Genomic DNA, 13,387 nt, shown 5'->3' with positions numbered 1-13,387 from the left:
AGGTAGGTTCTGCTGAGCGATACTGACTCATTCAAGGTGACATTAAACCCTGTGCCACAGAATATTTGTCCCATAGTAGTTATTCCTGGCTCCATTACTGCATTCTGATCCTTTTGCATAAGAAGTTGTGTGAAAAATCCCAGCTACTTGGTACTCACCCTCTTTGGCCCCCTAGGAAGTCCCTGCTAAATGGCAGTTGCCCAGTCAATCTATAAAATAAGTGAAAATTAGAACCTATCCATAAACAATCCCTTACCAAATGAATTCATGAGCCCTGGTTAGGGGAGAACTCCTGTGCACTGTAGACTAGCTCCTAGACTCTGCACATAATACTCTGAGGTATGGCAATCTAGTATAGATAATACAGTAGTGGAATACAGTATTTACCTATTGGTTTTGGTGAGGGCCTGTTTTAGTTTTGCACATGCCACTGTGGCAAGTTAGTACCACTGGGTTTCGTTGCTGCTGCTGTTTTGCTCATCAAACTGCCTAGGAGGGCCAGAGTGCTAAAAGCTAGCTGGGACATACATGCGCTCTCTGCTTCTGATGTTAGCAGGAATGTGTTAGCACACTCTTGTTGCCTGCTTGCATTCAGTAAAACTGTATATTAATCCTCCTGATTATTCTGGGGCAGGCAGAAGAAGGAAGAAAGAAGAAGGGCGAAACAGCTGGGGAGAGACAATGATGGATGAGATGCAACTCTTCGCAAAAAGGGTTAAAGCTGGCAATAGGAAACGGGGGCGATGGGGGAGGAATGCAAGGCAGCAGCAGCCTGAGCAAGCAAATTTGAAACCTGCAATTTGAGGCCTGGGTGGCGCTTGGCTCCCCTTCTTGTCCCGGCTTGCAGAACCGCGCCGGAGACGCTAGATGGCGCCAAACGCTGGCCAACGGCGGAGTCCGGGAAGGGGAGGAGGTTGGGATTAGGAGCGCCCACTCTTAAAAGGACAGACCCACATGACTTCGGGCAATTTGGGGTGTGTGTGTGAAATGGTATTTATTCCCCCCAGGGCAAGCAGAATCCCAAAAAGGGGCGCTGACTCTTCCGCTCGATCCTTTTCGATGGGAAGGATTCAGAAGGAGGGGGGGTGGGAATTGTTTGAAAGATCAGGTTTTCATGTAAACACCGGTGTCACTCCGGTTTAATGCCGCCCTGTTGCTTTTTGTGGGTCCTGCTTCGTTTTCAGGTCGGGAGAGTCTCTCCCTCTCTCTTTTTTTCCTTTTTTGAGTCTTTACCCACCGGTGGGGTGGGGTGGAGTGGGAGAATTAAATGCAAAAATTGCTGGCAGTGCCACGAAGTAGTTAAAAAGAGGAGGAGGATGGGTGTGCGTGTGAAAACAGGAATGAGGAAAGGGGAGGGTCAGGAAGGAAGAGGTCACGTGGCTCGCCCCTCCACCTCTCCACCCCCCCCACCCCACCCCGCGCTCCTCCCCGCCACGGGCTGAGAAAGTTGCAAAGGCAGGAAGTGGAAGGAGGAAACAAAAGTTTGCAAACATTCGGGGCGGAGAGGAGGGCGACGGGGACGCGTCCTCTGCAGCGCCAGGAAAAAACACCCCGAAAAAACAAGCAACCCCGGGGAGGAGTCGGCGGAACGGGGCGCCACGAGGCCCGAGGCCGCGGCGATGGGCCACCAGCAGCGCTGACTTGGCAAAGGGGCCGGGGATAGAGGCGTAGAGGTCAAAACTGGGCAGGGAAAGGCGCGAGAAAGTGAAAGCGGCCGGCTTCCATCGCAGACTCGGGGGAGTCTTTTCTTTTGGGGGGGATTATCTCCTCTCCGCCATCCCCAAGGAAGGATCCACCGGCCAGCCTTGAGATCTGGCTTCCTCCTCCGGGGCCACGACGCGTGGGAACCCAAGAGGCGCCGGAGAGGACGGGGAATCGGGCGATGGGGCCCCCCAAGATGCCGACGCCTTCGGGGCTCGCCCGGGGCTTCCTCCTAGCGCTCCTGCTGGGTAAGAGAGGGGCGCGGGGTCGGCTTGCCTTTGGGGGCACAAGCGCCCCTTTTCGTATGGTGCCCTGTTGCTGAAATGATGGCGATGGGGGAGGGCTCAATCTGTGCCCCCTCCCCAAGATATGCCGGGGCTCCGGTTCCCACCAGTTCCGACCAGCATATCCAGTAGTCAGAGATGATGGCAGTTGTGGTCCAGCAAAGCCGGGAGGGTCAAAGGTCATCCTTTGCAGCACCCCACATTTTTGGTGGCCGGGGTGGAGGCAGAGATCTGCCCATTCAAAGGCACACCTGTAGAGTTTGGTCTGTAAACCTAAGCCAAGTGTGGTGATGGCTAATCCACTGGTGTGGACATTAACCCCAGGTCTGAAAAAAGGGGTCAGCACAGTACTTTTTGCAGTTAATGCGTCACTGGACCCTTGTTGCACCTGGGAGTCCTTTTCTCCCAGGAGACCTGGTATCAGCCCAGGTGAGGAAGAAGCTTTCTTGATGGATGGGATACAGGGAGCCTTGCGATGACTGGAGGGAGTTTAAGCATTTTCCTTGCATGTATTCCGCTTTATACCTGATGGAGGAAACCTGAGACTGTGGAGTTCGGCCTAATAGCCTTCCTGCCCGTCTTTCCTAACCTGGTGCCTCTAGTTGTTTTGAACTTCAGTCTCTTAAAACATATGGGGAGCAGAATCTGCTCTGAGTCATGTACCAGGTCAAACCTGCTCTGAATCTCCTCCATTTCCTGCAGGCAACCTGTCAAAGGCCTTGTTTTCCTCTCTGGTTCTCTAACCTGAGAGAAATCTGACATCAAAATATGTCAGTGCTCAGACAACTCTGGAAGACACGCTATGGTCTTGTGGGGCACTCTGCTTCTGACCTCAGAGTCACCGTAGTCCAGGAAAATATATATATATATTTATTGCAAAGGGTTGCTCTGTTCTTATCTTGTTTTTCACAGGCTATTCACCTTTCTGTTTATAAGGGGTTTTGTGTATTTAGTTCATAGAATATTATAGACTGCTTTATATAGCAACAACAACAAACCAGCCTCAAAGCAGTTTACAAAAAGAAGTTACCAGTCTTTAAAAAAAAAGATAAAAACAAGTATTTCATAGAATAAATAGAGTTGGAAGAGACCCGCTCCAAGGTCATCTAATCCAACACCCTCCAATGCAGGAACCTCAAGTAAAACATTTAGAGATAATTAAAATCAATGATCAGCTACAAACCACATTAAAACACCTGTCAGTGTTCTTCTGCCTGTCAGGATGGGCTTGCCTAAACAAAATTATTTTAGCAGGCATATAGCAAGAGTATAGCAAAGGTGCTTGTCTGGTATCAATGTGCAGGGAATTGTTATTATTACTATTTTATTTTATTTATTTATTGAATTTGTATACTGCGCTATGCTTGGGGATCTCAGGGCTGTTCACAGAATAAAATCAAGATATAAAACCACAAAATACCTAATAAAAATAAGAGTAGCCCCCCCCCCAAAAAAACACATTTTAAAAGGGCATAGGATGTAAATCGCATCAACCAAAGGCTTGGTTAAAAAGGAACATTTTTGCCTGGCACCTAAAGATGTATAATGAAAGCGTCAGGCGAACTTCCCTGGGGAGAGCATTCCACAGACAGGGAGCCATTGCAGAGAAGGCCCCGTTCTCATGTTGCCACCCTCCAGACCTCTTGAAGAGGAGACACACAAAGAAGGGCCTCAGAAGATGATCCCAGGTTCATATGAAAAGAGGCAATCCTTGAGGTATTGCGGTCCTAAGCCATTCCAAAATGTGGCTATTGCCACACTATAATACTGATTTCTTTCCAATGTGGAACAGACAATATGTGGCACCTATAACAGTTCCCCAGACTGAAGTAGCCAAGTGGGAATATAAAGAAATAAAACCCCTTGTAAACATATTGCAGGTATGTTATTCCCAAGCTGCTGGGGGCTTTATATCCGAAGAGTAGCCACATGGCTGGGTGGCAAATCGGCAACAGTTGCAAAGGTGTCCTGTGCTGGCAAGGTATTGTTTGTTGTTGTTGCCATGCATGAGTATTTATCTACCAGCTGAACTCTGGCAAAGTGCACTCCAACCTCAGGGAGGCTTAGGCCACAATGAATGTGCTCCTTCAACATACCAGGAAGTCCTTCGTTTGTGTGTTTTCCCGATAAGCAGACTTAACACAGACAGCCTGTCTGGAATTTGACTTTCTCTTTCCTTTCTATTCCTTAGGTGGAATTCAGTTCACTGAGAGCAACTCCTCACACACGGGTGAGTTGGGGGGTAGAGAGGGGGGGAACAAGGCATGGGGCAGAGAGGGAAGGTGGGTGCTGAGGAGGGGGGTATTGCTGATATTTGAAGGTCCAGAAAAGAGTAACAAAAATTGTCAAGGGGGTGGAGCGCTTCCTATGAGGAAAGGCCGTAGCATTTGAATCTTAGTGAGTGAGTGGAGACATGATAGAAAAATTATAAAATTATGCATGTCTTAGAGAAAAGGAGATGGAGAAAAGTCCCTCCCCCCATAACTTTTCATTTTCATTTCATTTTTAATTTGTATACCGCTTTTCTATATTACGATACCCAGGGCGGTTTACAGTAACAAAATAAGCAACAAACAGCACACGCCTTATAATAATCTGATCCAATACAAAAAGTCGTAATAAAGCATAACTTTCAAATGGAACGACTTATATCAGATAAAGTCATGTTGAATCGTCTGTTAGTCATAGTACACAATAAAATCAACTCTCAAAACATCAGCAAATCATTGTTAAACAAGAGATTCACCCTTAACAATTGCAATAAATAATTACTAAACTACAATCGATAAAGATAACTGCAAGTCGCAATGATTAAAACACCACAGTGCATACAAAACCATGTAAATGGGTCAAATTGGGAAACTCCTCTTAAACTCCTCTTCGGGAAAACTCACAGACATCCAACGAAGTTGAATGTTGGAAGATTTTGGACAGATAAAATGAAGCAATTCTTCAATCAGTGCATAATTAAACTAGGATTTGCTCCCACAGGAGGCAGTGATGACCATCTTGTGTGGCCTTAGAAAGGGATTAGGCACGACAAGGTCTATCAGTAGCTGCTAGCTGTAATGGCTGTGCTTTGCCTCTGTGGTTATAGGCAGTAACGCTTCTCAACACCAGTTGCTAGAAACCTCAGGAGGAAAAAATGCTCTTGTGTTTGAATCCTGCTTGTGGATTTCCCACAAAAGGATTCTGGACCAGAGAGGACATTGCTCTGATCCAGCAGGCTCGTATTGCGGCCTAGTTTTATTTTTATGCAGCCACCTAAATAGTAGTTTGCTAGAAATAAAATTCCTGTGGCCCTCCAGACTTTGTGGGACTCCAGCTCCCCTCAGTCGCAGCCAGCATGGCTCCTGATCAGGGATGAGGAGAATTACAGCCCATAAATATTTGGGGTGTCACACATTCACCACCCCTGAGGGAAAGGCCAGGGTAGCCAACAGCCAATACAGCCCTTATAGGGGGTGATGTCCAAAAATAGCTGGAGGTCACCACGTTGGCTATCTCCGCATTGGATTTGGAGAACCAGGATGCTGTGACAAAAGCCCAGAAGGAGAAGGAAAAGACTGAGGAGGGCACTGAGCCAGTGTCTGGGGGTGGTGGTGGTAGCCATTTCATGGATAAGTGACAGCAAGGGAGAGACTCCTGAAATGACCATGGAGACTATGGTGCCTAGAAAGATCTTGATACCTCAGTTTTTGAACGTAATCCGCTCCAGAAGACCATTTGACTTCCGAAACATTCGAAAACCAAAGCATGCCATTTCCGGATGCATTTGCTTCTGGGAAACGCAGCACGGAAGCCGTATTGTGGCACATTCGGCTTCTGAAAAGCGTTAGAAAACCTAAGCAGTTGTTTCCGGGTTTTCGGCGTTCAAAAGCCGAAACGTTCAAAAACCGAGGTAGCACTGTATTACGAAGGGGAACCATAAAAGAAAGTCAGGAGGAGCTGGAAGTATGAGGAAGGGGCTCAACGTTGCTTCATTGACCTTCTCCTTCCTCCTACAGCTGTCTGTCAAGGCTACCCTGACGTCCGGAGGGAGCCACAAGGCCAGATCCGTAGCCCTTCTTCCCAAGGGACAACATACAGCAGTTGTAGCTGGGTCATTCTGGCCGACCCTGAGGAGATCATCAGTATCAGGTGAGAAGGGAGCACTTTTAGTTGGGCCCGGAAACCAACCTCACATGAGCGCATGCTTCAAATTTCCTGAGGAGCGCCACATAAAAGCAACAGTTGGCATGCATACATGATCTCTCTCAATCTCTTTCTCTTTTCCTTCCACAGGTTCCAGCACTTTCATCTCTCCTGTACCTCGGAGATGCTGATCATCCAGTCAGCCTCGCTCCCTTCATCCCCTTGGAAAATCTGTGGCTACCACACTCCTGAGCCCCTCCGGATAAAGGGAGGCAACGTGACCCTGAGTTACAACTGGAAGTTCATGACAGGAGATGGGTTTCAGCTGAAATATGAGAGAGGTACGGAGGAGTCCACAGCCCTGGTGCATTATGGGAAGAAAAGGGAAGCTTCTCTCCCCATCAATTTCCCTCCTTGATTATTGTTTCTAATCATCCATCTCCTTCTACACACACGCATGTATACATGGACCTCCTTTCCCTCTGTTTTGTGGGTGGGGTGCTATTTTTCATCTAAAGTGTGGCTCGCCCTTCTTTCTTATTTAAAAAAACAACCACCACAAACTGATTTAGGAATGAGGAAAGAAAACCTCAAGGCTGAAAAAACCAGAAAGTGAGAGAAACCAGAACTAAACGGGAACCCCTATTCCTACCGTTTCTGAGCACAATTCAACTGTTGGTGCTGACCTTTAAAGCCCTAAATGGCCTCAAAGGCCCAGTATACCTGAAGAAGCGTCTCCACCCCCATCGTTCAGCCCAGACACCGAGGGCCTTCTGGCTGTTCCCTCGCTGCGAGAAGTGCAGCTACAGGGAACCAGGCAGAGGGCCTTCTCGGTGGTGGAGCCCGCCCTGTGCAACACCCTCCCGTCAGATATCGTGTTTTTGATATTCTGTTGAGAGCCGCCCAGAGTGGCTGGGGAAACCCAGCCAGATGGGCGGGGTATAAATACGTTGTTGTTGTGGTTACCGCCAACACACATCTCCAAAGCTGATGGAATACTAATCTGTATATTATTGGCGCTGCCCATTCCATGCCTCTTTTGGTTTCCTATCAGTCCCTCTGACAGCTTCATTCTGTGTTTTCCACACCCTTTCCCTCACTCTCTTTCTCTGCTCCAGAAGCCAGCAGGCCACCCATCTTCCCCTGCAACCTCACCCTGGACAACTTCTACGGCATCTTTTTCTCGCCCGGCTTCGCCTCCGACTCCTACCTGGGCGCTGCGCATTGCCAGTGGGCCCTCGACGCCCACGACAGCCGGCCTCTGAGCATCCGCTTCACCGCCCTCAGCCTGGGCGTTGGGGACTCCCTGAGGGTGTATGAGGGGGCGCCCGGATCCGTGCCACGCCCCCGCTTGCTGCGCAACCTCGACTACACCAGCAACAAGAAAGTGGTCGCCGTGGACTCGCCTTCCAGCCGTGCGTGGGTGTCCTACGAGGCGGCGCCGGGAACATCAGGCCGCGGCTTCAACGCCACCTACCACGTGCGGGGCTTCTGCGTCCCGTGGGATTTCCCCTGCGGCGGAGGCGACGGCGAGGGAGCCACTTGCTACAGCGCCGCCGAGCGCTGCGACGGGTTCTGGGACTGCGCCAGCGGCGCCGATGAGGACGGCTGCAAAGGCTGCCCCGTGGGGCAGTACCCCTGCGGGGGGCGCGGGATCGGCGGGGCCGGCTGCTATGGGCCGGCCGACCGCTGCAACTACCAGACTTTCTGCGCCGACGCCGCGGACGAGCGCCATTGCTATTCGTGCCAGCCGGGCAACTTCCGGTGCCGGGATGGGCGCTGCATCTACGAGAGCTGGGTGTGCGACGGGCAGGCGGACTGCATTGACGCCTCCGACGAGGCGGACTGCTCCTACGTTCTCCCGCGGAAAGTGGTGACGGCGGCCGTCATCGGCAGCCTGGTGTGCGGCCTTCTCTTGGTGATCGCGCTGGGTTGCACGTGCCGACTGTATGCCCTCCGCAGCCACGAGTTTGGGTGAGGGGAGCAGCCGGGGAGTGAGGGGCAAGGCTGGGGCTTAGGGAATGTGCACACGAGATATCAAAAATGGGGAGAGCAATGGAAACTGGAGGGGGGAGGGAGGCAGGACTGGGAATGCGGGTGGGAAGTATAGGAATGGAGCCATACAGAGAGGGAAGACAGGTGTCCCCAGGAAGTACTGTGATCATGGTTCCCTGGTGTACCGAAATCTGCTTTATTTGCTTAAATACCTTCCTCTTCAGCCAAGGGTGGATTTAATTTAAATCAAATTGATCTAAATTACTAGTCAGTAAGACTTGATTTAAATCATTTTTTACAGAAAGACTTATTCTTGCTGGTATAATCTTAATATTTACATGCAGATGAAGGTTTCATTTTCTGAATAATAAGTTTTCAGAGTTATTTTTACAGTTATATCAAAAATTACATATATGGTTATACTATTAGAAATACATGGACAGATGATTATGAAATTATTGTGAGGTTTAATTAGTTAACTGTTTATATTGGCACAACATTTCTGCTGTACTTTATTGGAAGGAGAAAAATATTAATTTCCTTAATAACAATTTAAACAATTTGTTTAACTAAAACAGTAACATTATAGCATATGTATCCATGTTTGCTAACTGATGTGGTTAAACACTTTTTTAAAAAAAACAGACGTGAGTTTTACCACACATGAAAAACTTAAAAGAAACCTTATTTCCTGATGGCTAGCGTTTGGATTATAGCATAACTTAAATAGAAAACTATCTTTACAAAGATTTTTCCTCCAAAAGCATTATATTTTAAAAATCTGATTATTTTATTTTATTTTTTAAAATCCTTGATTGTTATCCATCCTGTTTCAGTCAGAATTAGGCTCCTAGAGCAGCTTACAAATGTCCTTGATAAGACAGTCCCTGCCCTCAGTCTTGCAGTCCAAAAGGCATAACATGAAAGGAAGAAAGGATCTGGAGAGAAAAGGAAAAAAGCAAACTCTGTCTTAAATGACAGAGCTTTTGTAACAGCCTGCTGGACTGTTCAAGGAAAGCTGCTGGCCTTTCTCAGTAGAGGTGATAGCAAGATCCTGCCATCTTATCCCTCTGTTCCTGTAGCCTGATGGGATGGCTGCTGTGGGCGGCAGCTGAGAGAGGAGCCCAATGGACATGGTGAACCAGTGGCCTAGCTGCTGTGGGTGCAGCTATTGCCTAATAATAATAGTAATAATAATTTATTTATATCCCACCCATCTGGCTGGGTTTCCCCAGCCACTCTGGGCAGCTTCCAACTGAATATTAAAAACAATACAGCGACAAACATTAAAAACTTCCCTAAACAGAGCCGCCTTCAGTTGTCTTTTAAAAGTAAAATAGTTGTTTATTGCCTTGACATCTGCTGAGAGGGCGTTCCACAGGGCAGGCGCCACTACCGAGAAGGCCCTCTGCCTGGGTCCTTGTAAAGAATGTTACCATTTTAACAGGAGATATTGTAGAGCTGGAAAATGTGGGCGATGAAAATTAACTGGGGTGCACTCAACGAAACTGGATGTTGGAAGATTCGGGACAGGGGGAAAAAATGCTTCTTCTCACAGCGCATAGTTAAAACTATGGAATCGATTCCCATGAGAAGCAGTGAGGACCCCCAACTTGGACGGCTTTAAAAGAGGATCGGATGAATTTGTGGAGGATGATGCTATCAGTGGCTGCTGGCCACAGGGGCTGTGCTCCACCTGCATGGCCGGAGGCAGTGGGAACTGCATTTGGGGAGAGTGCTGTTGCACCCTGTTCCTTTTTGTGGACATTGGGTTGGCCACTTGTAGGAACAGGATGTTGGGCTGGACAGACCTCCAACCAGATCCAGCAGGGCGCATCGTCTGTTCTTATGAAGTGAAAGGAAGTTGAAATTAGAAACTTCCACTCAGATAGAGAGAAGGGAGAGTTGAGGAGGGATAAGAAAAGAATGTTATTGAGGGATGGAGAGGGGTGACGGGTTCAGCGCTTGTCTCACACTTTGTGTGTGTCTCTTTCTCCCCACAGTATCTTATCCCCCTTGTCGCGGATGGAAGCTCGGCTAGTGCAACGGCAGGCTCCGCCTTCCTACGGGCAACTCATTGCTCGCGGCGTCATCCCCCCCGTCGAAGGCTTCCCCACGGAGCACCCTCATCAGGTCAGCAAATTCCTAACATTTGTAGAATCTGAGGTATGAGGCAAAATGTACAGGCCCCACTCTCTTCGTTTTTGTGTTTGTGAGAAACGCTCCCCAAAGCCTTTTGTTTGTCCACTCTACCAGAAAGATTCCTATGAGTGCCCCATGTCTTAACTCCCCATGTCTCCCCACGTAACCGGGCAAGATTGAAATTGTCTCTGAGGTCTAAGATGTTACATTATTCTTGCTACTTGGCTGCCACTGGGATTGCAAACTGCACATATGCCTCTCTGTAAGCTCCATTGCTTGTACGATGGGATATCCATATGGTCTGGGCCAATTATAACCACAGCTGGGAAATGGCCCTCATATTAAGATGCAATTCGTTCTTAGGAAGCCGTGTCCTTGAGGCAGAAGTCTGGGGACTCTGAGCCGGGGTTTTTGAGGAGCAATAGGCAACAAGAGCGCTCGGGCGAGGCTGTGTCAAGTAGCTCTCGCCATATTGAGGGCCTGCAACAAACGTCAGTATTGCAGCCTCCCATATCACTCAGTTCTGAAGAGGACTCTGAAAATTCTGGGACCATCGCAAGCGAAGATGCGAAGACCTGAATAATAGGTGTGCCCAGCAAAGGAACTGTAGGGCATGCATCTGTGGAAGGAGAGCGAAAATACCTTAACTGGAATCTTCCCAACATATTGACCTTCTCAGGCCCTATGATTGGCAGGGGAAGCCCTGTTAATGTTACCGCCTCTGGCTACTGCCTGGATGTCGTTGACCCATGACAGGGGCTTTTGGGTGGTGGCTCTGCATTTGTGTGATGCACTCATTAGTGGGGTGCACCTGTCTCCCTCATTATTGGCTTTCAGGATAAATTTTTATGACATCCCTGTTTACCCAGGCATTTGACTAATGACGGCTACTGAAAATGTTGAAGTTAGTAACTGTGAGGGAGTGCAGTTGTTTTTAGTGTCTTCCAGATTTGTGTTTTTGATGTTTCAAATACCTTTTCTAGTTCAGATTGTACTGTTTTGACATGTTTACCACACTGGGCTGCTTTGGGGAGTGGGACGGGCAAGTTGCAAAGGTAATAAATGAATAAATGGATAAATACGCCCTCCTGGGATTTCTTGAGGGACTCTCCCTGCCAGGTAAACACACTTGTGTTTGGTTTTCGGTCTGTCCTAATTCCTCACCACCCTTCCCTCTGCTCTTTCATTTCAGAATTCAGTGCTGGGGAACTTGAGGTCTCTCCTGCATATGTTCCGCCACGACACAGCCACCGCCACTGCCGCTGGTGGGAACCGCCGCCCGCATCGCAGCCGCTTCCTGCGCCGTTTGGCGAGGCGCATGCGGCGGTTGGGACTGCTGCCTCGGCCTGCTCCAACCACCTCCACTTCTGCCTCCGCTGCCGCCACCACTACCACCACAACCACCTCTTCGTCACACTCTACTCCCGATACCCTGCCTGAGCCACTACCCGGAGAGGAAAACACAACTTCCGGCCAACTGGAAGAGCAAGCCCCGCCTCTTCCCCAGAAGGCCCCGCCTCTGCCTGCTGAGCCTGCGCCAGAGCCCCAGGCCCCGCCCCCTCCCACCCCGCGGTTTTCGGGGATGATGCGCTCTCTCCGTGTACGGCTGTTCTCCCCTGCGCTGCCATGCTCTGTGGAGGCAGGCAATCCCCTCAGCGCCCCTCCGTCCCCCGAAGACGAGGATGACGTCCTTCTGGTGTCCCTCACTGTGCCCGACTCCGAGAGCGGAAGTGCGTCTGCCGACTGGGCTGCGGACGACGAGCCCCTTCTGACCTGAGTGGCCTTCTGCAGCAGCATCTGGACTCTCTTACCCAAACACTGGACGTTGCCTTTTAAGAACTGCACACAGGGTTACTTATGCACAACAGCAGAAGCAGAATTTTTTCCACCTCTCCCCCACAACCCACCAGCAATCCCTTCCCTTCCCGCTTCCCTAAAGGTATATTTTGTGGTGTATGGGAAAGGATGGCAGTGTATGGCAGTTAAAAAAAAAAAAAGAAAGTTCTTAAAGGTTATTTTCCACGCTTGACATTTGAGCAAGAGAATAGGAGCCACCGCGACACTTCTCTTTCCTCAGTCACTTTGAGGATTCAAATACCAGCTCAGCGGAACAGGGGAGCGATGCTTGCGTGCCACGTAAATCGGGGTTCTTTAAAGGGGAGAGATTCTGATCTGGTATACCATCGCTGTTTCTAGTTCTGCACAACGAGACGAGAGAAAACAAATCCCTAGGGGCCACCCAGTTATCTTGACACCTCCATCTTCTGAGAGCTGCCTGCCACGGGTTTTGTTTCAGTCGGTGCTGAAATCGCGGCTTGTGTGGAAGAAGTGATAGGAGTACATGCACTTGACATTTTAAGAAATGTTCTTGGAAAGTGAGGAGGAGGAGTAGGAAATGAAATATGCTTCTGCAGGGAGAAGCTCAGCTATGTCTGCCTGAAGGAAGGAGAGTTATGTAGTAGTCAGAAGTAACCCTTACAGGCACTGTAACCCTTAAAAGCGGTGACTAAATTGGCGGGACCCCAATCCTACTTTTGCAATGCCACAGCAGAGAGGGAAAAAATCAAGTGATTCAGGTGGACTAGAAAATTATTATTGTGGAGTTGTGGAAAGATTAAAAGGAGGAGGAAAGGCTGAAGTCAGCAACTCAGCTTAAATTCTTCTGCAGTAGTTGCAAAACAACATTTTGACTGTGCACTTCCTATGTATGTTTACTCAGGAGTAAATCCCAAATTTGTTCAAATGGACTTACTCCCCGGTATTAGAGATAGAATTGCAGCCTTAGGCAAGGAAAAGGATGGACAATGTTTTCTTCCTTTTATTGATTAAATGGTTTGTAAGTAAGCTATTTTTTGAAAAAACACAGAAAATGAAAGAAGTTAAATTTTGCACATGGAATATCCGAACAGCTTTAAATAAGGAAAATTTGTATGAAGGATTTATTTTTGTAAAAAAAACCACACCTCTTGAGAAGAGTGATCAGTTAAGGTTTTTAGTCGTGATCATTGCAGGTTATTTCTTTGGCGGTGACCAAAAGCACAGAAAACGATGCATGGATCCAAAGGCCCAATAAATTAACATAACTTGGTATAAATGATGATAAAAATTAGATTTTAAAACATAAAGGTTAT

General features: G+C 48.5%; 1 protein-coding gene across 1 annotated transcript; it reads left to right on the top strand.

The window, feature by feature from the left end:
• The first annotated feature begins 1,401 nt into the window (after positions 1 to 1,401).
• Positions 1,402 to 12,894, top strand: LRP10 (LDL receptor related protein 10). Its single transcript, XM_081886826.1, has 7 exons — positions 1,402 to 1,949; positions 4,177 to 4,215; positions 5,993 to 6,125; positions 6,270 to 6,460; positions 7,238 to 8,093; positions 10,118 to 10,247; positions 11,449 to 12,894. The coding sequence occupies exons 1-7, from the start codon at positions 1,883 to 1,885 to the stop codon at positions 12,031 to 12,033; spliced, it is 2,001 nt and encodes a 666-aa protein (XP_081742952.1). The 5' UTR covers positions 1,402 to 1,882; the 3' UTR covers positions 12,034 to 12,894.
• The last annotated feature ends 493 nt before the right edge of the window (positions 12,895 to 13,387 follow it).

Source organism: Podarcis melisellensis, assembly GCF_964234715.1.
Source record: "Podarcis melisellensis genome assembly, chromosome: 13".
Taxonomy (NCBI): Eukaryota; Metazoa; Chordata; class Lepidosauria; order Squamata; family Lacertidae; genus Podarcis; species Podarcis melisellensis.
This window is presented reverse-complemented; position numbering and strand designations above follow the sequence as displayed.